The sequence below is a fragment of the Orcinus orca genome, chromosome 6 (assembly GCF_937001465.1).
Source record: "Orcinus orca chromosome 6, mOrcOrc1.1, whole genome shotgun sequence".
Lineage (NCBI taxonomy): Eukaryota > Metazoa > Chordata > Mammalia > Artiodactyla > Delphinidae > Orcinus > Orcinus orca.
Genome location: NC_064564.1, coordinates 101,294,045 through 101,316,783, shown reverse-complemented (window position 1 = coordinate 101,316,783; position 22,739 = coordinate 101,294,045). Strand labels below are relative to the sequence as shown.

General features: G+C 54.7%; 1 protein-coding gene across 4 annotated transcripts in view; it reads left to right on the top strand.

Annotated features, from left to right (window-relative positions):
* Positions 1-18,303, top strand: part of WHRN (whirlin) — an 88,647-nt gene extending 70,344 nt beyond the window's left edge. The window contains exons 8-13 of one of the 4 annotated variants that reach the window (XM_049711021.1): positions 2,313-2,345; positions 12,602-12,673; positions 13,908-14,445; positions 16,322-16,500; positions 17,018-17,140; positions 17,423-18,303. In XM_049711021.1, coding sequence (XP_049566978.1) covers positions 2,313-2,345; positions 12,602-12,673; positions 13,908-14,445; positions 16,322-16,500; positions 17,018-17,140; positions 17,423-17,605 — 1,128 coding nt within the window. In that variant the 3' untranslated portion in view covers positions 17,606-18,303. Of the gene's footprint in view, positions 1-2,312; positions 2,346-12,601; positions 12,674-13,907; positions 14,446-16,318; positions 16,501-17,017; positions 17,141-17,422 lie in introns of all 4 variants that reach the window. The other 3 variants (XM_033427367.2, XM_012532840.3, XM_004269301.4) reach the window with 3 other exon arrangements.
* The last annotated feature ends 4,436 nt before the right edge of the window (positions 18,304-22,739 follow it).

Sequence of the window (22,739 nt, the reverse complement as noted above, 5' to 3'; positions counted from 1 at the left end):
GTCCATCTCATGGTGTCACTCTGCCCCCAACATGCTCAGAGGCAGATTAACCCCGGGAGGCCTTTGCAAGGAAAGGGCAGAGGAAATGCCTTATCCATCATGGGGAACAGCCAGTTATTAAGGTCCGTGTCTTCGGGAGAGCCGGAGCTGGAGGTCAGGAGAGCCGGCTTGGCCCCATCCTCTCCTTTCCTGTCTGTCGGTCATTCAGCACCTCTCTGCTGCGGAAAGGGAGTGGGGAAGTCGAGTTCCTTAAACACCGTTACTCCCAGACACTGAACTGGGAGCTCTTACGGGTGGAATCTCTGTTAGACTGTGTTCGTTGTCCTGTTGGGGGAGCAGGAGGTCTGAGAGTGCAGTGACGTCCACCTGCAGACACAGGTGGTAAGTGGGCACAGGTGAGCTTGCAGCCACCAGGAGACAGCCCTGGAGCATGTGCGCCTTTCCCTTGGGGACTCCAGCTCCCAATATAGCTTTTTTTTTTTTTTTTTTTAGCTCTGGGGATCTGAGTTTCTGGGGAAACTTCTACTCCTCTACCTCCTATCCCTACCATCCCAAGTCACCTTCATCCCCCAAGAGTCCTCGTCCTTCCTGGGGCGACCAGGAAGCTGCCACATATTCCTCCTGGCTCTGGACGCAGCTGCAGTGGAGGCGATGTCATGCTTCAGGATGAGCAGATCACTTCTGGGGCAGGGAGGAGGCTGCCTCCTGCCTGGGGCTGCATGTTTGGCTCTGATGTAGCACACAGGTGATGAGCTGGTTTCAGGCTGCGGGGGCCCTGGCCCGAGGGTTTATTTCTCTCTGGGTCCAACTCCACAGAGATTGACGTGATGATGTCCATGAGTTGGCTTCATATCAGTCACTGCTCTAAAACTTGGAGGATTGCCGACTCTAATTCTGGGATGGTCCCTTTAGAATCAGGGATGAGAAATCCAGTGGGTGGGATGGGGTGTGTTCTAACCTGGGAGGCAAGAGGTTTAGGTTAAATCACCTGAGGCCCTGGGTGGCCCTGGCCACGGCAGCCCGAGGCCCTGATGGCAGGCCAGGCTGCAGCACTAAGACGCCTCAGGGTAACTATTATACCCAGGAAGGGCTCTGGGCAGAGGTCCTGGCCCCAGCTCAGCACTGGCCTCCCATGACCCTGTTCCAGCCCGGGGGTCTCTCCTGCACCTGGGGAGCACTGACCCTGGCCATCTGAGCCCCAGCTGTGGCAGTTGACCCTGCCCTGCCGGAGAGACCCTCCCTGTGGATTGGAGCACCCTGGGAAAGGCAGACTTCAGAAAGGCCACGGGATGATTTTGAGCAGGGAGTTCATGGGACAGATGGAAGGGGTCTCCCAGCTTCTGAAGTGGGAATAACCATGAGTCTGAGACCCACTGGATAGCTCAGGCATGTCACATCAGGGCTAACCAAGACCAGGGCGAGCCCTTGGAGGTGGGTGCTAAGAGAACATCGTACAGGCAGGAGAGGCAACGTGGAAAGGCTGCCTCCATCCGCAGTGGCTCCATCTCCCTCCTCACGTTGGGGCAGCTGGTTGGGAGGAGTAAAGGATGAGTAACATCCCAGACGTGCTGCCCACAGCCCGAGGGCAGAGGAAACCTCTGTTCTTCCCGACCCATCCCAGCCTGGCCGGAAAAACCACCCTGTATCCGGGGCCTTGCAGGCACTTGGTGGCTTCTGGAAAGCACTGGGCTGAGGACCTGCCACTGCCCCTCCAAACTTCATCCCCCCTGGGTGCTCTCCACACGCACAGCCCAGGGCTCCAGTTTGCAGACGCTGAGCTGCTCTGCCACCACGGGGCCTGGGCCTCCCTGAAATCTGGGTCTTCTCTGATCGAGGCTTCTGAACAGGGTCCTCCTTCAGCTCTGCCTTTCAGTTGCAGGTGTGACCTTGGACAAGTCACTTCCCTTTGCTTAGCCTCAGTTTTCCCATCTGCGAAGTGGGAATAATGACCCTAGCCTCAACTGCTAGAGAGCCCCAGGATTGCCTCCAGGGGCATGACCATCTCCTGAAGGCCCTTTTTAAGGACACGTGTCATTTCTGCAGAGCAGTGAGGAACCCCTGGTTTCCTTCAAGGAGGCAGTTAGAACGAGGCCATGCTGATTGTAGCAGTGGGGTTTCCTCACCCCTTCTTTATTCTTGCCCACAGCATCCCAAGTAAAGAAAAAAGGGACTTGGAGAATCCCTTTGTTTATTTTGCCTTTGTGTGTGTGTGGGGAGGGGTGTTTGGGAAGGGGGTTTGCTGTGCCCACTCCATCCCTAATATTTATTTGATGTATTTTTCTTTTTGCCTTTTGCCCACCCTTCCTCCCCAGGAGCGGCTGCTGTGGCTTATAGACCTGATGGAGGTACCGTCCTTCCTGCCAAGGGGGGCTGTGGGAGTGCCTTAGCCTGGGCAGAGGCAGGGGGCTGTGGTCCTTCTCCCCACCTCCTTACACCCGCACCCAGCCCTGGTGGGGAGCTGGGCTTCTTTGGGGTGCTCACTCTCTCTCCTGTTTGCCAGTTCATCAGGTTTTTCAGGCTCTGGAGTGAGAATGCCCTCTGTTCAAATCCCAGCTCTGCCACTTCCTTGCTGTGTGACCTCAAGAAGTAGTTTCACCTCTCTGAGCTCAGTTTTATAAAATGAGGATGATAATTTCTGTGCCATGGAGCTGTTGAGAGACCTCTCGGCCTTCACATATGCCACACAATCTGTCTGTCTGGAGTGTTCTCCTTCCCACATCACATGGCCTGGCTAGCTCCTGTGTGTGCTTCAGCCCTTAGCTCACATGCCACCTCTTCCAAGCAGACTTCCCTGATCCTCTCAAGGAGGGTGACTTTGAGCCTCTGGCTCCTTCAGCCCCTTGGGCTTCTTGCTGTTATGGCTCTTGTGTCATTATATTCCAATAATTTGTACAAGACTGGCTGGTTACCCGCCTTGACTGTGGGCTGCTTGAGGGCAACAGCTGTGTCTGGAGTTACCATCAAATCCCTAGTGCTCAGCATAGAGCCTGGTCCATATTAATAATTTGGGCCTTTATAATATTGGCTGGCATTTGTCAAGCATCTCCAGGACACTATGATAATGCTTTCCAACTGTATCTTCTTTGACCCGCCCTGTGACTAGGTGTGGCAAGTACTGCTATGATCCTCATTTTACGGAGAAGAAAACTGAGGCTTAGAGAGAAGTGACTTGTTCAGGATTGCTCAGCTAGTGAACAGTGGAATGTGGATTCAAACCCAGGCCTGCTTACCTCTGAGCTGGAGCTGTTAACACTGCAGTCTGGTTGTGATTCTTCCCTGAAGCAGCTCACCAGATGCTTGCTAGGCATTATCTATCTATCTATCTATCTATCTATCTATCTATCATCTCCTCTCTCCCTCTTTCTCTTCCTTCTGTTACCAAATATCAATTGAGTGATTGCTATGTGCTATATCCAGTTCTAGATGCTGGGAATACAGTGGTGAAAGAAATACAAAGAAATTCTTTCCATTATGGAATTTAGGGTAGAGCAGGAATGACAGACTAAACCGCATAAATAACTGAAATGCACGGTATGTTACGTGGTAAAAAGTGCTAAGGAGAAAAATGAAACAGGAAAGGGGACTTGGGGAGGGGGCGGCATGGTCAGGAAGTGACGCCTGCGTAAGATCTGAAAAAGGTGAGGAAGATGGTCCTGCCCACAGCTGGGGAAGAGTGTTTCCAGCAGAGGGAACAGCGAATGTAAAGGCCCTAAGGTGGGAGCAGGTCTGGAGTGTCTGAGCAAAGTCCGGAAGCCATGAGGCTGGAGCAGTCAGCAAGGGGAAGGGCAGTGGTGGATTATGTGCTGAGGACTTTGACTTCGCGTCTGAGTGAGATGGGAGCCGTTGGCAGATTAGAGCAGGGGCTGCCATGATCTGACTTAGTTCACCAGGATGCCGCTGATTGTTGAGAACAGATGGGGATGGGTTTGAACCAAGAACAGGTTCATTCCCAGGAAGGGCCTGGGGAGGTCGTGCAGCCTGAACTGCTAAGAGACGTGATGACGGGCTCTGCAGGTGCCAGCTCTTCCTGCTGCCTGGTCAGCCCTGGCCTCAGTGTCTCCTGGGAACACCCTCCCTCCACACCCACAGCAGGTCTCAGACTGGACACCCCATGCTGCCTGCATGTGGAGCCAAGGACAGAAACCTCCTCCTGGAAGCCCCTCTATGCAGGAATGCAGGGCACCAGGCCCATCCGGGGAGTCAGGAGCCCACACCCTTCCTCCTCTCTGCCCCCACCACGCAGTGCACCCTCAGGAAAGCCCCTCACTCACCGTCAGCCTCAGTCTCCCCATCTGTACAATGCAGGCAGACCCCCAAGTCTCCTCCAACTCTGAGAGTCCTCTTGTCAGGAGATTCTGGAAAATATTGCAGGGGAGGCACGGCAAGGAATGGCAGCCCTGTGTTCCCACCGCTTATCTGTGTATTTGAACAAGGGCTGCATCATTCCTCCTGAGAGAGAGCTTAAAATAATATTAATTCATTTGCTGCTAAGTGCCAGGCACTGGTCTGCAACACCACCATGTATTAGTGAGCTTTTGCTGCAGGGATGCTGAGTAACAAACATGCCCCACAATCTGGATGGACAACAACCAAAAATATTTCTTCCTCATGGCCAAAATCCCTTCCCTCGTGGAGCACGCGTGCTTTTCACATCTCCATTAAAATGTCCGCCATGTTGCTTTAACCTCTGCCTGAGTGTCTTCCCCAGGACACAGGGAAAGCTGGTGGGGTCAGGCAGGGACCTCATTTTTCTCCTGTCTGTGTCCCCACTGCCAGCCCAGGGCTTGGCACAGAGCGGAGTTCAAGGAAATGTGAAGCAGAAACCGAAATGAAACCTCATTCCCTGGCCACCCAGGATCATCTTCTAACGTTCCAGCCTCCTGAACAGTTACCTCCCACATCGTAGGAAAATGTCCTCTGCTCTGGCGTTCAGACGGGCAGGCGGGCGGGCGGCTGGCTCTCGTGACCCACATGCCGCAGGCGGATGCCCCAGCTGGAGCCGGTTCCCATTTAACCCCAATTCCCTGGATCGCGCTGCGCGGTTATCAATCCCAGGCTAAACGTGGCTCATTCTGCAGCCATTTTCCCTCAAACCAGACACAATCGATCAAAGGAAATCAGATGCAGCCTTCCCCCTTCAACAAATTGTGTTTATTTTCCATTTGTCTAATAGAGAGTCAGCCCTGGGAATTTTTGGCTGCCTCCAAACGGTATCATTCTCCTCCCATAAAGATGTCGGCCAGGAGAGCTGCGCGACATTTCTTGAATTCCTCATCTGGTGTGAGCAGGCCTGTGGCGGAGGGGCTTAAGTGCACAGGCTCTGGAATCCCACACACCAGGGCTGGCTCTCCCCACTAGTAGCCGTGTCACCTTGGGCAGGCGATTAAGCTTTGGGAGCCTCGGTTTCTGCATCTGTACAGTGGGCTGGTAAGGCCGCCCGTCTACAGGTTGTTGTGGAGATTGAGAGTAGGGGTGGACTTACAGGTGTGGACTATATAGGAGCCGATTCTGTTGGCACTCTAAAGGCTGGCAAAGGGCACCGCAGAGGAAAAGGGGCTGAAAGGCCAAAGCCAGCCTTGTACCCATGGAGCAGATGCTATTGAGGTCGGGGTGGCAGTGGAACTTGCCCTGGCCTTACCCACAGCCCTCTTCCTCCTGGATTTGAGAGGTTCTGCACTCTAGGCGTCTCATGTACCTGGAAAGGGGCTCCCCAGGCTTGCTAAAGGGTGCTGGAGGTGGGGCCCCTGCCTCTAAAGGCCGTTGCCGTCTCCCCTGCAGTAAGGTGAGAAGGGGGTGCAGGGCGTGGCTGTCAGCACTTGGCAGTGTCAGCCTCCTCCCCATGGCCTCCTTGCCTTTCCTCTTCATCCGGGGCCAAAGGAGGGCGGAGGCGCTCAGGCCTGTGTCAGACGCCTACAGCTGCAGAGACCCCTGACTGTCAAGGCAGCTCTTTCCAGAAACAGGGAGCAAATGATGAGAGGTACACATCCCACCTGCTGCATGTGCCTCTGGTCCAGCCCGGGTGAGTTTAGGAGTCCTCTTCTGGGCAAGTTCTTCCCTAGCGGGGGAGCAGGAAGGAGCCCATCTATTTACTCAGTCATTCTGCCGCTCCTTGTTTATGTGGCAAGCATTCGCTCAGCACCTCCCGCATGCAGGCTCTGAGCGGGGCACTGGTAGCCGGGAACAAGAGACAACAGCGCCCACCCTCACGAAGCTTAGCAAGGGCAGTGAGGACGGCAGCCTCGAATCAAATCATCTCCATAATTCACACTTTGATAAGTGGGTCAGAGGGTGGTGCGAGAGCATAGAACCATAGTTTCACCGGAGGCATTAGTGACCCTCAGGGTGGCTGCAGCTTCGCCTCAGCCGGTGTCTGAAATAAGGACCATTCCTCCCAGTGCTTTGAGGAGCATTCTCCTCCCTGTGTGGGGACTTGCGAGTGCTGGAAGCTGTTTCCACCAAATAGAACCAAGTCCATGGAGGTCAGAGCCTGCTGGAACATGACCAGCCCCTGCTCCCCTCAGAGCCCAGGTTTGCCCAGCTATAACCTAGGAGAGCTGGACTAAACACTGACGTAGGACTGTAGGGTGGGGGGGCTTCACCTTTTCTGTGCTGCGGACCCTTCTGGCAAGCTGGCAAAGCCCTGGGACCCGTTCTCAGGATAACAGTTTTAAATGTTTAAAACGAAAACACACAGGATTACAAAGGAAACAAATCAGATGATGAAATGCCTTTTTCAAATATGGAAACAAATGGTAAAACGTGTGCTTCTTTATCATCACGCCCAGTAACAAGGTCTGACAGCAGGTCGGTAACAGCTGTAATTGTCAGGCCGTGATGAGCATAAATGGGACTTTGCAGCCTCCGCCACGTGCTACGAAAGATCCGTGACCGTGTCACAGGCGCTGCTGATTCTGCTGGGCTGTGTTGCCTCCGTTCATAAGGGAAGGAGATGCTACATTTCGGTTAGAGGTTAATGAAAATAAAAGATGCAGGGTTTTCCCCCAGCCAGGTTCACCGGCTTCTGACTCCCTCCTGGAGCCCTGCTTTCCAATGCCTGTCCTGCGGGCTCTCCTGTCCCTGACCTGGAGATTCTGGGTCACCCTCCCTGTCCACTGAATGACGTCCTCTTCCTAAGACCATTGGGAGGGAGATGCATGGAGGCAGAAGGAAGCACGGGCTGTGCTGGGACAAGGCAGTCACACCTGCCTCTTGGGAGGGCTTTGTGCACCATCTTCCCGGGGGCTTTTCTGCTTCTGTGGTTTGGTGGCCAAACGTGGTAGCAGGAGTGGACAAGCTGCTAAAAGGCCCAGTGCCAGTTCCCATGGCCTCAGCCTCGCCAGCGAGTGCAGGTCCCAGCCCTCTGTGTTGAGGATTGTTTCTCTCGCTGTCCTATCCTTTGCCCTCCCCTCCAGCTTCCAGACTTCCACCCAAGCCCCGGCTCGGAGAGGCTGGGACAGCATGATCTGTCTCCACCAGCACGGCCATCACCCCAGGGTCTGGCCACTTGATCCTTTTGGACCCCCAGACCTGTCCCCTTCACTCTGGGCAGCCCCCTGCCCCCCAGGAACACCAGGACTTTCTGGCTCTACCGGCTGCGACAAGCTCCTCTTCCCCAGCTCTGGAGAGGGTACCACCTCTTGCTGTTCTCTCAATCCCTTCCTCTTTCTCCCCTTGCTCTCCTCTTCTTGGTCTTTTCTCCCCAGGCTTCTCCCTTCTCTTTTTCCCTCTTATTCTCCTCCCTCTCTAGTTTCTGTCTCTCCCGCTGTCCTCTTCCTCTCAGCAGCCTCCACTGCCGACCTTCCAGAAGCCTTTATGACTCTGTGCCTCAGTTTGCCCATTGACAGAAAGGGGAGGGCACTCCCAGCCTCAGGCCGCTGGTGCATTCTGGGGTGGAGGTGGGGGGAGCCTGTAGTCCAGACATCAGAGTAAAGAAGCAAGAAGAATGAAGAGCTGAAAATAGCACCTTTATGTAAGAGCCCTCCCATTGTAATGAGAGGGTGGGGGCAGAGGAACCCCGGAACTGGGCTGTAGAGAGGGGAGGGGAGAGAGGGGAGAGGAGGAGGGGAGGGGAGGGCCTCATTTTGCTGAGGTGGCACCCGGGCCACGCACGGGCCTCCCTTTCCAGGATCACGAGTCCATCTGGTAGAGGCAAGCACAGGTGATTGCCCCTATGATTTCACTTCATTTTCTCCCCACAGTTCCCTCAAACCAGACCCTGGGGTATCTGAGCCCTGACTGGGCAAACTCAGATGAAAAGGAGTTCTCTTTGAAAGGAAGGGGATTTTCTGAACCGCCACAGATTTGAGGAGGAAGGAGACGGGGGAGCAAGGGCAGCAGGTCTTGAGGGCATCCTAGCTCTCATGGGAAGTAGTCTGGATAACAGACTCAGACCTTGAATAGGGTTCAGCTTCCTGCTCCGTCCTTGCTGTGTGACCTTGGGCAGGTGGCCTCCCCTCTCTGAGCCTCAGTCACCTCAGCTGTAGAATTGATGAAGGGTCCCACCCGGCAGGATTAATTGAGCCGCCAGGTTTACACCCTTAGCTAGTCTCTGGCCTCAGTGGGTGTGGGAGGAGGGCAGCCCAAGCAGCTGGGGCTGAGGGGAGTGGGGAGGAGGCCAGGACGCACGGGCTCCTTCGTGAGCTCCGACCTTGATCCTCCTCTCGAAGGCTGTTCCAGAAGCATTTCTGCTGACGCATCCCCCGGGTTCTTAGCCTGCTGTCTGCAGCTATTTCAGATGCACAAGGAACATGGCTCGGGGACTCGGGGCTCCTGAGCGTCTGGATTCAGCAGATGGAGTCTGGCAGGGCTGGGCTCCAGCCCGTCTGCCGTTTGCTCCACTTCAGGCCTTCCTCCCAGGGCCGGATGTCTGTCCCCGATCCACCCTCACCCTCCCACGTCTCCATCCCTCCTTCCATCTTGGCTCCAGGATGCCACTAACAGCAGGGAATGACTGAGGCCAGGGGCCAGCGATGGCTGCTTTCTCTCTTGTTTCAGAGAGGGTCCTCCTGGGGCCCTTTGACGGGCTTTGGGGTCACCCTGACATGGGTTAGAAAACTGATCTGCTGTAGAATGGCCCTGTGGCCTTGGACAAGTCACTGCCTTCTCTGAGCTTAAGTGTAAAAGACGTGAGCGGGGACAGTCGGAGTGCCTGCCTTGCAGGGTCGTTGGGAGAATCAATGAGATCATGTAAGGAAAACATCCAGCAGGGGTCTGGCCTGCAGTAGGCCCTCCACAGTTTGGAGTTCTCCGATGTCCTTCTCTCTGAGAGAAAGTCACGCCCTCCCTGTAGCGCTCGGCAAAACATGCCTGAGTTGCCAGGATCGGGACCCTTCCTTGCCCCCTCCCACGGGCCCTATTACAACACCAGCCCCATCAGTGAACCCGAACGAGAGTTTGTGGGCAGCTCCTTCATGCCTGGCCCTGTGCTGGATGTTGGGGACACAGTGGCCTGCTCACCTTCTACCCCCATGAGCTTTCCTCATAAGTCAAGGCTGCCTGATCAATGCTTGTTGATCAACTAAATGAATATTCAAAGCTCCTGATGTGCCACAACAGGACAGAATCCCATGGCTTCTGTCCGACCGTGGGCTGCCGTGTAAGCCCCCAGGGAGCCTACAAGGTGAATTTGGGGGCAGGTGGCAGTGGCTACGTTTGAGGTGATGGGGGCCCCTCTGTCTTCGGTGTAGGCACCTTCCAGGTCCATGACCCCCTTGGGGCCTCCTGCTGAGGCCAAGGCAGTAACTGCCGAGTCTTGGGAAGTCACTGCACGTAACCTGCCTCGCCATTCACCTTCATCCTAGGTGGTCTGTGTCGCCCAGCTGGACCGTTTCCTGGGAGCACCGGACTCATTACGCTTTTGGAGGAGGGGGGCGGTATGTGAAAGGATTACTGTTTCTTTCCATCGGAGTGCTGACGTGGGCCAGGACACGTTGTGTAGCCATTTGGTTCCTAGGGCAGATTTGCAAGATTCCAGGCTTCTGATAAGCTCCCCTCTTATGCTGCGCCAGGCTCTGTTCTGAGCATCTTTCAGGTGTTAATGCATCAACTCCATGAGGGAGGAACTGCCGTTTACCCATGTTAAAGATGAGGAAACTGAGGCACAGAGCAGTTCAGTGGTTTGCCCAGCGTCACTCACCTGTGAGTAGCAGAGCTGGGTGCGACCTCCGAAAAGCCAGAACCACTCATCAGTGTGTGAAAGAGCAGCCTCCCCTCCTCAAGGATCCCCCCATCCTTGCATCACCAAAGCTGTCGGGGCGTCTTCCCGTGAGGTGGTGCGCGGGAGACAGTGCTGGAGAGAGCGGGAGAGGTCAGGAAGCTGAGGTTTGCACGTAAGCCTCAGCTTTGTTGGTAAAACAAGGCAGTTGTCCTGGCCTGACGTTGCCCCAGAGGCTTCACAGGACCAGATGAGGAGCCCTGGGTGAGAAAGGCTCAGGGCTGGGTGGGCGGGGCACCTTGTAGGTTGGTGGATTCCCATGGCTGACCACGTGCCCTGTGCCCACCCAGAATGTTCAAGGCTTCAGGAGGCTCATTTGAGATGGGGGTCAGTGTGGAGTGACTTGGTAGCCTCTGCCCTAGGGGTGTGGGGTCAGGGGGCTCCTCCCACCCACCTGCTGCCTTCACCCTCATTCAAGCCACCGTTACTGCTCTCCGTGACCTGACCTACCGTAGCCACCTTGCTCAATTCTTTGCCTGCTCGGGCCTCCTCCCTGTGACAGCCAGGGTCACTGATTAATTCATTCACCCACTGATTCATTCGCAGATTAATTAATTTGCTTAGTAAATATTTACCAAGCAGCCACTATCCTGAACACTGAGGATAGAGTAGGGACTAGGTAGTCACAAGTCCTGCCTTTGAGGAGTTATCCTAGGGGGGAGACAATAAGCAAATCAATAGTATCCGATCAGGTGGTGATAAATCTTACACAGAAAAACGAAGCAGGGTCAAGGGTTAGACAGAGGTGGTATGGGGGGGTTGGAGAGGGGCGCTGTTTGAAAACAGGGCTGGTCAGGGAAGGCCTCACTAAGGTCAGAACTAAAAGTGAGAGGGTGAGCCAGGAGTGTAGTGCAGGCAGAGCAGTGAGTGCAAAGGCCCTGAGGCGGGAACCATCCCATCCTGTTGGAAGAGTAGCAAGAAAGGGCCCAGTCACCAGGCACAGTGAAGGCAGAGTTTGGAATTTCCTCTGCGTAAAATGGAAAGACCCTGGAGGGATTATGTGCTGGGGAGAGACACTGTCTGATTTACCTTTCAAGATTACATCCTGCCTGCTGGGTGAAGACTGATCAGTGCAAAGGAGGAAAATAAAGCAGGGCAGGGGTGGGGGTTGTGATTTTAGGGGGGGTTGTCAGCCTGGACCTTTTTGAGGAGGTGATATTTGAGTAAGGTCTTGAAGGAGGTGAGCAAACAGATCACGCCTTGTGGGTAGTCCTGGGGAAGCATGTTCCAGACAGAAGGAACAGCCAGTGTAAAATGTAAAGGCCCTGACATGCCTGCATGGCTCTAGCGTGGCTGGAGAGGAAGTGAGCAAAGGGGATCTTCTTAGGAGGCAAACCTGACCACATCTCCATGGTGACCCACTGCCCTCAGGCTTAGGTCTAAGCAGCTCTTAACTCACGTGGAACCACCCGAAGATTCTCGAGCATCCTCTGTCCTTCCTGCTTAATGGACACCCCTCCGTCTGAAACACCCATCATTCCTTCCTTTGCCCAGCTTTAAGCCGTGCTCGCTCCTTCAGGAAGCCTTCCCGGATGACCCCTCCTCACCCTGTGCAATCGCCTCCTTGCTTATTTGCGTCCACCCCACTCTCTCTAAGCTATTGAAGGCAGGGGCGGTGTCTCACGTTCTCTGTGTCCCCAGGCCCTCGGTCTGGAGCACTGAGACTGCTCAGTATCGGTCGCTGAACTTGAGAGTTGAGCCGGGTGATGGTCGTGGAGGCTCCTTGCCATCCTGGGCCCGGTGAGGTGGAGAGAAGTGGCTCTGCTGAGGCCTCAGGAGCCCAGCTTAGAGAGGAGCACTGCTGGGCATCCCGGGGTAGCTGGAGATGGAAGCTCAGTGTCACCTGAGGGAGCGTTAGGCTTCCGGTGAGGCAGGAAAGGAAGAAATGAGCATCTTTGCAAAATAAGCTCCATTGAAACCGTAACCCTCTCTCCCTTCCCCCACAGCACAAAACCATTAAAAGAGAGAGAGACTCTCCCCATCCGCCTCTCATCTGCATCTTGCCACTTTCACACCTCCCTGGGATCCTGACGGGAGCAGTGGAGAGAGAACCCTTGGGTTTTGGAGGCTTTGAGAGTGTTGAGCACAGGCTGAGCTACAGGAAATCCCAGTCGAGGCCAGAGCCACGCCACAGCATCCGCCCGTAGTTCAGGAGAGGCTTGGAAAGTCTCCAAGAAACAGACATCCTTGAAATTGATTTTCAAATGAAATCGACATTAATTTTAATGTGTAAAGTAAATTCCCACGGAGTGGGGCAGGTCAGGAGGAACTTAAACCACAGCACAAAGGTGTCTCAGGGCAGGGCACGTAGGTTTGGTGTCCTAGAGAGCAAAGCGGTTTTTCCCTCTCAGTTTGTATTTGCTCACATGGCTTTCTTCTCTGTTCTAGAACACTCTGGACCTGGAGGAGACTGGGGAGGCCGTCCAGGGCAATATGAACACCCTCTCAGATGTTTCCCTGGTAAGACCCTCTCTGGCCCTTTCATTGTGTTTTGCCCTCCCGGGTCTGCCTGAGACCCTGGGGGCTGGCTCCCTGGTGAGAGCCACAGGGAGGAGACAGAGGCCCTCAGCTGCGAGCTCTCAGCTAGTTCCGGGGGTTTTAGGCAGGGTTGTCGGGCTGTTTGACTATTTGCCGAGTTGGTGTTAACTTTTGATGTGTTATCTGAACGTTGTCATAGCAAGTACTGAAGCATGAAGTGTGCGGCGAGAGCTCCTCAAGGAGGCCCTGTGATTGCACTGGAAAAGGGAGTTAAACGTGACCTCATGCCCACACGCGCGCATCAGCAGTCTGGGTAGCGTTGCCTTGTGATCTGACCCACATAACTCTTGAATGTCCTGGGCTTTGGCGCCAGACTGCCTGGGCTCAAATCCTACCCTCTGCCACTGACTGTGTGACTTTGGGCAAGTTTCTTAACTTCTCTGTGCCTCGGTTTTCCCATCTGTAAAAATGGGGGTAATAATAGTGTACTACCCCATAAGTGTGTGGCAAGGAGTAAATTAATAAAACTAAGTAAAGAATTCGGAACAGTGCCCACAAGGCCATCAGAGCTGTGCCAGTTTTGGATGCTGGCATAGGGAGGGGGGCATAGTGATGACAGGATCTGCCACTCACCAAGCACCTGCCGGGTCACAGGCCCCTTGCTAATGCATTACACACTCTGCTCCTCACCCCCGCCACGACTCTGCTGGGTAGGTGCAGTTTTCCCCGTTGCCCAGAGGTGCACTCAGAGAGGTGCTGTGTCTTGCCCAGGGCCACACAGCACCCCAGCCCATGTCTGTCCACCTTCTACCCACTCTCTCCCATCAGTCCTGTCACACCTCCTGTCTCCAGAAGCTATGATAATCCCTTAAAAAGAAAAGCCAAAGAAAGGCCTTTTTTGTTTTCCATCTCTGCATCCTGCGTCTAATTAAGTCCCGTGCCCTGTGACAAGCCCTGGCTAATGCCAAGAACTTCAGTTCCCAAAGGTAATGATGCCATCCCCAGAGACTCCCGCCAAGATCCCGATGCTTATCAGCTGCTGAGATGCAGGGAGAAGTTTTCCACTCGGGTGTTGCATTATTCAGAGCAGCGTGGCCAAGAGCTGATAGAGCAGGGACGGAATTGCAGCCAGGGCCTGGTGCACTGGGGCGCTCAGGTCTCCCCACTAACAGGCACGATGGGCTCTGACTCCTACTCCTGTTGGGTCTTTTGGCAGGATGATGTCAAGTCCACCTCCCAGGGACTGCCTAGCTACAAGCCACCGCCTCCCCCATCACCTTTGCCCCAAGGCCACGACCACCTGATCACCCAGACGAGGAAGCCGGGCAGAGAGGACCTCCAGCCGCCTTCCTCCGTGTCTTCCCACGCGGGCATCGTCTTCTCTGCTCCGCGGAACCACAGCCCGCCGGCGGGCACCTCCCCCACCCCAGAGGCCTCCTCAGCACAGGACTCGCCCTCCTCTCCCATCTACGCCTCCATCTCCCCGGCCAACCCCGGCTCCAAGAGGCCGCTGGACGCCCATCTGGCCCTGGTCAACCAGCACCCCATTGGCCCCTTCCCGCGGGTCCAGTCACCCCCGCACCTGAAAAGCCCCCCTGCAGAGGCCACGCTGGCGGGGGGCAGCCTTCCACCACCCTCCCCCTCCGGCCACCCAGACCAGACGGGCACGAACCAGCACTTTGTCATGGTGGAGGTGCACCGCCCAGACAGCGAGCCCGACGTGAATGAAGTGAGGGCACTGCCCCAGACACGCAGTGAGTACCGCAGACCCTGGCGGGCTGGGCTCAGGGTGCTGCTGTGTCATCTTAGGGGCTCCCTGTCCCCCTTACGTTGACCTGCCCATCAGCACAGCCAAGGTGGGACCAGATGCTCACCCAGTGAGGGGCCTTCGAGCCCAGGCCTGCCCCCTCAGGGTCGGGGGGCCAGGGAACAGGGTCCCGAGCCCAAGCCCACACTGAGGGGCTTCGGAGGCAGAGGCGGGAATGTGAGTCCCCGCTCTGCCGTTACTGGCTGTGTGACTGTGGACCGGCTGCCATGCTTTCCCATCGGGGACTGGAGATAACAGTGACAGTCCTGCCAGGTGGCTGTGAGGGTCGGGCTCCTCCTCCAGGGGCCCCAGACCTGGTCATCCTGCACTCACCTACAAGTCTCCCCAAGAAGACTGAGCCTGTGCAGGGCAGGGGTGGCTTCTGTGATCTCTGTCCCCCAGTGCCAGGCACAGAGCAGGTGCTGGGGGACAGGTGGGCATTGAAATTGCAGTCTCTGGACCCCTGGAGGTCTCCTGACGTGGGGCTGCAGGGTCAGAGTGCGGGCTCGACCTTCCAGACACCTGGGAGGCCAGCCCGAGGCCGCATGCCCTGAGCTTCCAGAGGTTGTCCAGCTGGGGAGGTGGCAGGAATGGCAGAGCTGGCTTTCCACTTGGTAGGGCTGAGCCCTCCGCAGGCCCTGGACCCCCTCCCTCCTAGTGAGTTGGGTACGTTTTGTTGGATTCTGCTGCCATCTTGTGGCGAAGGTGATGCGCGGGGCAGCCTTGGCCAGGGAAGGTGGCCAGCCAGGTCAGGGGACGTTTACTGAGCACCTGCTGTATGCAAGCAGCGGGCAGACTAGGATGCAGAATGCGGGGTCCCTGCATTCAGTAGCTCACTGACGGAAGGCAGCTAAGGGAAGAGCAGGCAGGATGCGGTGAGAGAAACCTGAGCTATCATAGATGGATCACTCTAGACCTGGCACTGAGCCGGACACACATGATAATAAAGCTAACAGGTGTACAGCACTCTCTGTGTGCCAGAAACACTGTTCTAGGGACCCTGCCGATGTTAGTAACTCATCTAATCCTCCCAACAGCTCTGTGAGGCTGGACTGTTATTATCCCCATTTTACAGATGAAGAAACTGAGACACAGAATGTCATTGTGGAGCCAGGCAATCTGGCTGCTTCACCCAACACATCATGTCTGTTAGTCTTTATGATAACCCCATGGGATAGGCATCGCTGCTCCTGGGTTAGAACAAGAACATGGAGGCTCAGAGAGGCTGTGTAACTCGCCCAGGATTGCACAGCTGGTCAGAGAGGATTCAAACCCCACCTGCCAGACTCCAGAGTGTCTCAATCTCAGGGGCCAAGCCGTCACACACATAGTGAAGCGGCTTCGGTTTGACTGTTAAACCAGAGGGCGTGTGCCCATCACTCAGCTCAGGCCAGGTGGGGTCAGCAGGGGCACAGACCAAGCATGGCAGACCTTCCTTTTTTTTTTCCCCGAGAAGCCTGGAATTTAATTTTTGTGTGAAATCTCCTAATTCGAATGTGTTGGCCCTTCATTAAAAATTGACAACACTGTGAGAGTTAAAAGAAACAAAACAAAATAAAGCAAAACAAAGCCCGTATCTGTGGGCTGGGTTTGCCTCCTAAGCTCTGTTTTCATCATTATGCCAGGGGCAGTCAAAGCGGACGTCCTGGAAGTGGTGGCCTTGGGGCCAGGCCTAGTTGGAAGCGCAGGTCTCAGTAGGTGGAAGGGTGGCAGGGAGTCTCTGCCCAGAGAATCCCCAGCCTTCCAGCCTGCCGCTCAGCTCCTCCAGGAAGCCCTCACCAGCCCCAGCTGTAAACCATGCCTCCTGTCCCCACTCCCAGCAGCCTCCACACTCTCCCAGCTCTCGGACAGCGGGCAGACCCTGAGCGAGGACAGTGGCGTGGACGCCGGCGAGGCAGAAGCCAGCGCCCCGGGCCGAGGCAGACAGGTGGTGTCCGCCAAGAGCAGGAGTAGCAAGGAGACGCCTCGGAACGAGAGGACCACCGAGGGGGCCGCCAAACCGGTGAGCGAGGAGCCGGGGGTGCAGAGGGGGAGGGGGAGGCCGGCCCCAGGTGAAGAACAGGACGTCCTGAGCAGGGTTCAACTTGACTAGTAACCACAGGGGAGGTAGTGAGCCCCCCGTCACTGGAGGGGGGGTGTGGGTGTCTGGAAAGACCGCTGTATTCAGTCTGAAGGCCCTCCCTTGGCCACTGACACAGACAAGCCAAGTGCTCAAGGTGGGTCTCAAGGACCTTCAAGCTCAGTTCTGACACGATGTGGTGGTGAGGCAGTCAGGCTGCGTTCAGGTCCTGGGGTCACCCCCAGGCAGCCTTGGGCCAGCCCTTTAAGCTCCCGAGCCTCAGAATTAGAGAGCTGAGAACCCCGAGTGCTGTGCTTAGTGCTAGCACACTGCAGGCTCCCGACATGGGGCTGGAGTCTGCACCCTGCTGACCCAGAGGCCTGTCACGGCTGGTGCAGCCCCCAGGCCAGGCCTGTCCACCCAGGAGGCCTGTCACTGGTTTCCTTTCTCACACCTTCAGCCCGGACTCCTGGAGCCCACCTCCACCCTGGTCCGCGTGAAGAAAAGTGCAGCCACCCTGGGCATCGCCATCGAGGGCGGCGCCAACACCCGCCAGCCCCTGCCTAGGATCGTCACGATTCAGGTACATCCCCACGGACCTGCCTGACCGCGTCTCCCTACCCCTGAAGGTCCCCCTCTCAGCATCCCAGGGGTTTGCCCAGAGATGACCCAGTACCCAAGGGCAGACCCAGGCTCATACCGCCTTTGCTCTCGCTGAGCCACAGTTTTCCTAATCAGGGCAGTGGACACCAGATTGTGGCTACCTGGTTGGCGGTGGCAGGCCTACCCTGGTGGGTGGTCAAGGCCAGGCTGGCCTAGCCCTCAGGCACCCCATGTGCTCATGCCCTGTGTCTCACTCCTGCAGCGAGGCGGCTCAGCCCACAACTGCGGGCAGCTCAAGGTGGGCCACGTGATCCTGGAAGTGAACGGGGTGACGCTTCGGGGCAAGGAGCACCGCGAGGCCGCGCGCATCATCGCAGAGGCCTTCAAGAGCAAGGAGCATGACTACATCGACTTCCTGGTCACCGAGTTCAATGTGATGCTCTAGGGGCCAAGGCCCGACGGCCTCCCACCGCTGCCCAGCCCCTGGCCCTGGTCCTTCCTCCCTCCTGGCACTACTGAGCTCCTTCAGGGGCCGGGGCTGCATGGCCGGGGTAGCAGGAAGACATCCCTCCACTCCTTCCTGGCCCACTGGACCAGAACCGGGAAAAAACAGCTGGGCAAGGCAAACAGAAGGTCAGGTCGGGGTCTGGTGCAATGCCCAGTACACAGTAAGCCCTCAGTATAAGCATGAGACCTCAGGAAGGGAAGAAACTAAGGGGAAGGGCAGAGCGCCTGTGTCTTCACCTGAGGCCTCCCAGGGCCTGGAACTCTGGGTTGCGTGGAGGCCCTGCTGCTCCCCGGCCAGCTAGGACCTGGCCCATCCCCAGATGCTCGAGCTTTTGTCTGGAGTGAAGTGACGTGAGAATCCATAGACACAGCCCCCAGCCAGGGCAGCATCTTGCAGGACCTTCAGTGCCACAAATAAGTATCGAGCACCCCCATTCACACCCCGTTCCTCCTAGCTCCTCATTCTCCATAGTATTTATTATTTATTTCCATCCCACACCCCTGGGTACCCCGGGACCCCAGCTTCCCATCACACCCCTAGCCTATCCCAGAGGCCTTGCAGGTGACCAGCGTCGTCAGTGTATTTATATACAGAGCTTATGACTTTAATTTTTCAATAAAGAGATCTGAACAAGATTAGGACCCAGCGTGCTATGTGCCCTGCCTGTGTGGCTGGCGTTTTGAGTGTTTGACGTGGAGGGGGGATGGTAGGACAGATGGAGTCACCCAGAATATCACATTTTCCCTGCCGCCCCCCGGCTCAATCTGGGTCACACAGCGGGTACGCAGGGGCGCTGGAGCCACAGCCACAGCTTTGGAACACCGTCCTCGAAGGTGATTTACAGGTATTTTTAGCTCAAAACGCACAGGTATATGTAGTTGTTCAACTGTAACGCTGTACCCCTGAAACTTCCATAGTAATATCTTAAGCGCACATTTATGTTATGAGGCAGAATGCACCATGTGCATGAATGTTTTAAAACACGGAGAGGTGGCCTATCTCAGGGCGGGTCCCAGAAACTGACTGAGATGGTGATGTGTGTGCAGGTGATTCATTAAGGAAGTGTGGTGGAGAGTCCAGTATAGCAATGGGGGACTCAGAAGGGAAGGAAAGGAAGCCAAGCAGGATGTGATTACAGGCAAAGTCCTGGGAGGACAGTGGCAGCCTGATCCCACGGGGGACACTGGAGTGTAAGCTTGGCCTAGAGTTGTCCCCACTCAGGGCAAGGGGACAGGGCTTTCAAGTTGTCAGTCTTTGGACAAGGTCTGGGGGGAGAGGGGGGAGGCGGTGAATTCCCAATCACTTCCCACCCTCTATCTGTGCAGACCACGTTGGTCCAGGAGCCAAGGGCAGTGGGTGTTAGAAGCAAAAACCCATGGAGGGAGCGGGGAGGGGAGGGGGCCGAAAAATGGTCTGCTACACAGCCCCGCTGCCAGCCCCAGTGCCCATTTCCTTCACCCCAGTCTTTCTGTGGCGCAAGAACACTTTGAGAAGCCCTGCTTTGTCCAGCCCTGTGTCCAGGGGTCTGCCAGAAGTGGGCTGGGGGCAGTCGATTCCCCAGACTTGTACCACATCTGGCTCTTAGCTGCTCCTGTCCCCTCCCCAGCTTAAGGAGACCACCTGAGGCCAGAGCCCTGGATTCCGCTGGACCTCTAAAGCAGCCAGTCTCCCCCAAAGCCCCAGCCCCTCCCGTGGGACTCTGTATGCTCCTCTCCAGCCCTAGTACCCCTGCAGGGAATAACCCTCATCCGGCTGCAAGAGGGCTTTGTCAGGCCCCAGATCTCCTGGCATCAGACTCCAACTCCTGTGCGGTCACGGGCAGGTGATTTCACCTTTCTAAACCCTAGTTCCCAATGTAGAAAATGGGTGTGGTTGGCTGAGTAATGGCTCCCAAAGATATCCAGATTCCTGTTGCGTGTGAGTGTTACCTAGATGGCAAAGGGAGATGTGATCAAGGCATTTAGACGGGGAGGTTATCCTGGATTATCTGGGTGGGCCCGATGTAATCACAAGGGTCCTTATCAGAGGAAGGCAGAGGGAGATTTGGCACAGCAGAGGAAAAGGTGTTGTGATGATGGAAGCAGAGATTGGAGGGATGCAGTTCAAAGATGGAGGAAGGGACCATGAGCCCAGGCATACAGGTGGCCATTTACAAAGAAGCTGAAAAAGGCAAGGACATGGATTCTCCCCGAGCCTGCGGATGGAACCTGCCCTGCCAACACCTCGACTTGAGCAAGGTGAAACTGATTTGGGGCTTCAGACCTCTCTTTGTAAGAACAAATTAGTGTTGTTTTAAACCATGAACTGGTGGCAATCTGTTACAGTAGCCACAGGAAATAAATACAATGGGGATACTGCTACTTGCTTCTGGTGGAGGCTGGGATGCTGTGTGTGGGCCCAGACTCCAGGCTTGGAGTCAGCCCCAGGGAGACGATTGCAGTTGGGATGCTGGTGAACAAAGGAGCCATCTGACCTTATAAACACCACAGCTTTTCCAGGCCCAAGTCCTTGTGCATCTGTTCTGAATCAAGAGGTTTTCGTCTATTACTGACTTGCTGTGTGAATTTCAGGCCAGTTACTGGCCTGCCCTATGAACTCGTGACTTCTGGTGTCTTATACCAGCCATCTCCCCACTCCACCCAACCCCAGGGGTCAGGGAGCTCCCAGAAGCTGCTGCCCACCGTTCCAAGTTTGTCCTCTGAAAAAAGGACAAGAATGAGTTTCTGGAACTGTTGGTTCTGAAATTCCTGGGTCTGACTCCGGGGCTGTAGGCCATTGGGTATGAGGGTTCCCCTCCCAGTAGAACTTTAAGCTTAAAAAAATTCCTTTGCAAGTGGGCTTAGAAAGGCCAAGTTACTTGCCCCAAGTTGCATACCTTATGAGTGATAGTGGACAAATTTGGACCCACAGCTACCTGAGGTTCACAACGTGAAGCCCCAAGATAAGCATGTGTCCTGTCCTGTTGCCTTTGAAGGGACCTAAAACAATGCCCTAAGGCAGCTTGGTTATTGGGAGAGGGAGGGGCCAGAGGGCCACCTGGCCACAACATCTTTACTCATAATGCCTGAGCTGGGGGCAGGCGGAAGGTATGACTAGACAGTTTCAGGGTCTGCGGCTAGATGGAGGAGAAGACGGAAGAGGGTAGGTTTTTGGTTTGCAATAGGGCCTGCCCAAGCAAGTGCTGAGTTGGCCTTCAAATCACTTGGCACCCTCTCTGCTTGGAAGAAAGCAGGGTGAGGGATGGAGTAGACCACTGTGAGGATCGCAAGGACAGAGAACAAGGCACACCTCAAAGAGTCCATACCTCAGAGTCTGACATTTGGACTCAAATTCTACATCCACTACTTCCTGGCTGTGTGATCTTGGGCAAGTCACTTAACTTCTCTGAGCCTCAGATTTCTCATCTTTTTTTTTATCACCGTATTTATTTATCTATTTTTATTTTTTTTAATTGAAGTATAGTTGATGTACAATGTTGTGTTAGTTTCAGGTATACAGCAAAGTGCTTCAGTTATGTAAATATATATATATATATATATATATATATATATATATACTCTTTTTCAGATTCTTTTTTATTACAAGATTGAATATAGTTCCCTGTGCTATACAGTAGGTCCTTGTTGTTTATTTTATAGATAGTGGTGTGTATCTGTTACTCCCAAACTCCTAATTTATCCCTCCCCCGCCTTTCCTCTTTGGTAACCATAAGTATGTTTTCAATGTCTATGAAATGTCTATTTCTGTTTTGTAAATAAGTTCATTTGTATCATTTTTTGTAATTGGAGTAAAATTGCTTTACAATGTTGTGTTAGTTTCTGCTGTACAATGAAGTGAATCAGCTATATGTGTACATATATCCCCTCCCTCTTGGACCTCTTTCCCCCACTTCCCCCCAATCTAGGTCATCACAGAGCACCAAGCTGAGCTCCCTGTGCTATACAGCAAGTTCCCACTAGCTATCTGTTTTACACACGGTAGTGTTTATGTCAAACCTAATCTCCCAATTCGTCCCACCCTCCCCTTCCCCCCCACGAGTCCACATGTCTGTTCTCTATGTCTATGTCTCTATTCCTGCCCTACAAATAGGTTCATCTGTACCATTTTTCTAGATTCCACATATATGTGTTAATATACGATATTTATTTTTCTCTTTCTGGTTTACTTCACTCTGTATGACAGACTCTAGGTCCATCCACATCTCTACAAATGACCCAATTTCGTTCCTTTTTGCAAATGAAGCAACGGACAAAGGATTAATCTCCAACATATACAAGCAGCTCATGGAGCTCAATATCAAAAAAACAACCCATTAAAAAAAATGAGGGGGGGCTTCCCTGGTGGCACAGTGGTTGAGAGTCCGTCTGCCAATGCAGGGGACACGGGTTCGTGCCCCAGCCCGCAGAGCGGCTGGGCCCGTGAGCCATGGCCGTTGAGCCTGCACGTCTGGAGTCTGTGCTCTGCAACGGGAGAAGCCACAGCAGTGAGAGGCCCACGTACTGCAAAAAAAAAAAAAAATGGGGGGAAGACCTAAATAGACATTTCACCAAAGAGGACATACAGATGGCCAAGAGGCACATGAAAAGATGCCCAGCATCACTAATTATTAGAGAAATGCAAAACAAAACTACAGCGAGGTATCACCTCACACTGGTCAGAATGGCCATCATCAAAAATCTACAGACAGGGCTTCCCTGGTGGCACAGTGGTTAAGAACCTGCCTACCAATGCAAGGGACACGGGTTCAAGCCCTGGCCAGGGAAGATCCCACATGCCACAGAGCTACTGAGCCCACGTGCCACAACTACTGAAGCCCGTGCACCTAGAGCCCGTGCTCTGCAACAAGCAGAGAAGCCACGACAATGAGAAGCCTGTGCACCGCAAGGAAGAGTAGCCCCCGCTCACTGCACACAACAGTGAGCCTGCACAGCAGAGAAAGCCTGCACACAGCAACGAAGACCCAACACAGCCAAAAATAAAAACAAATAAATAAATAAATTTATTTTAAAAAATCTACAAACAATAAACGCTGGAGAGTGTGTGGGTGTGTAGGGACCCAGTGGCAACCTGG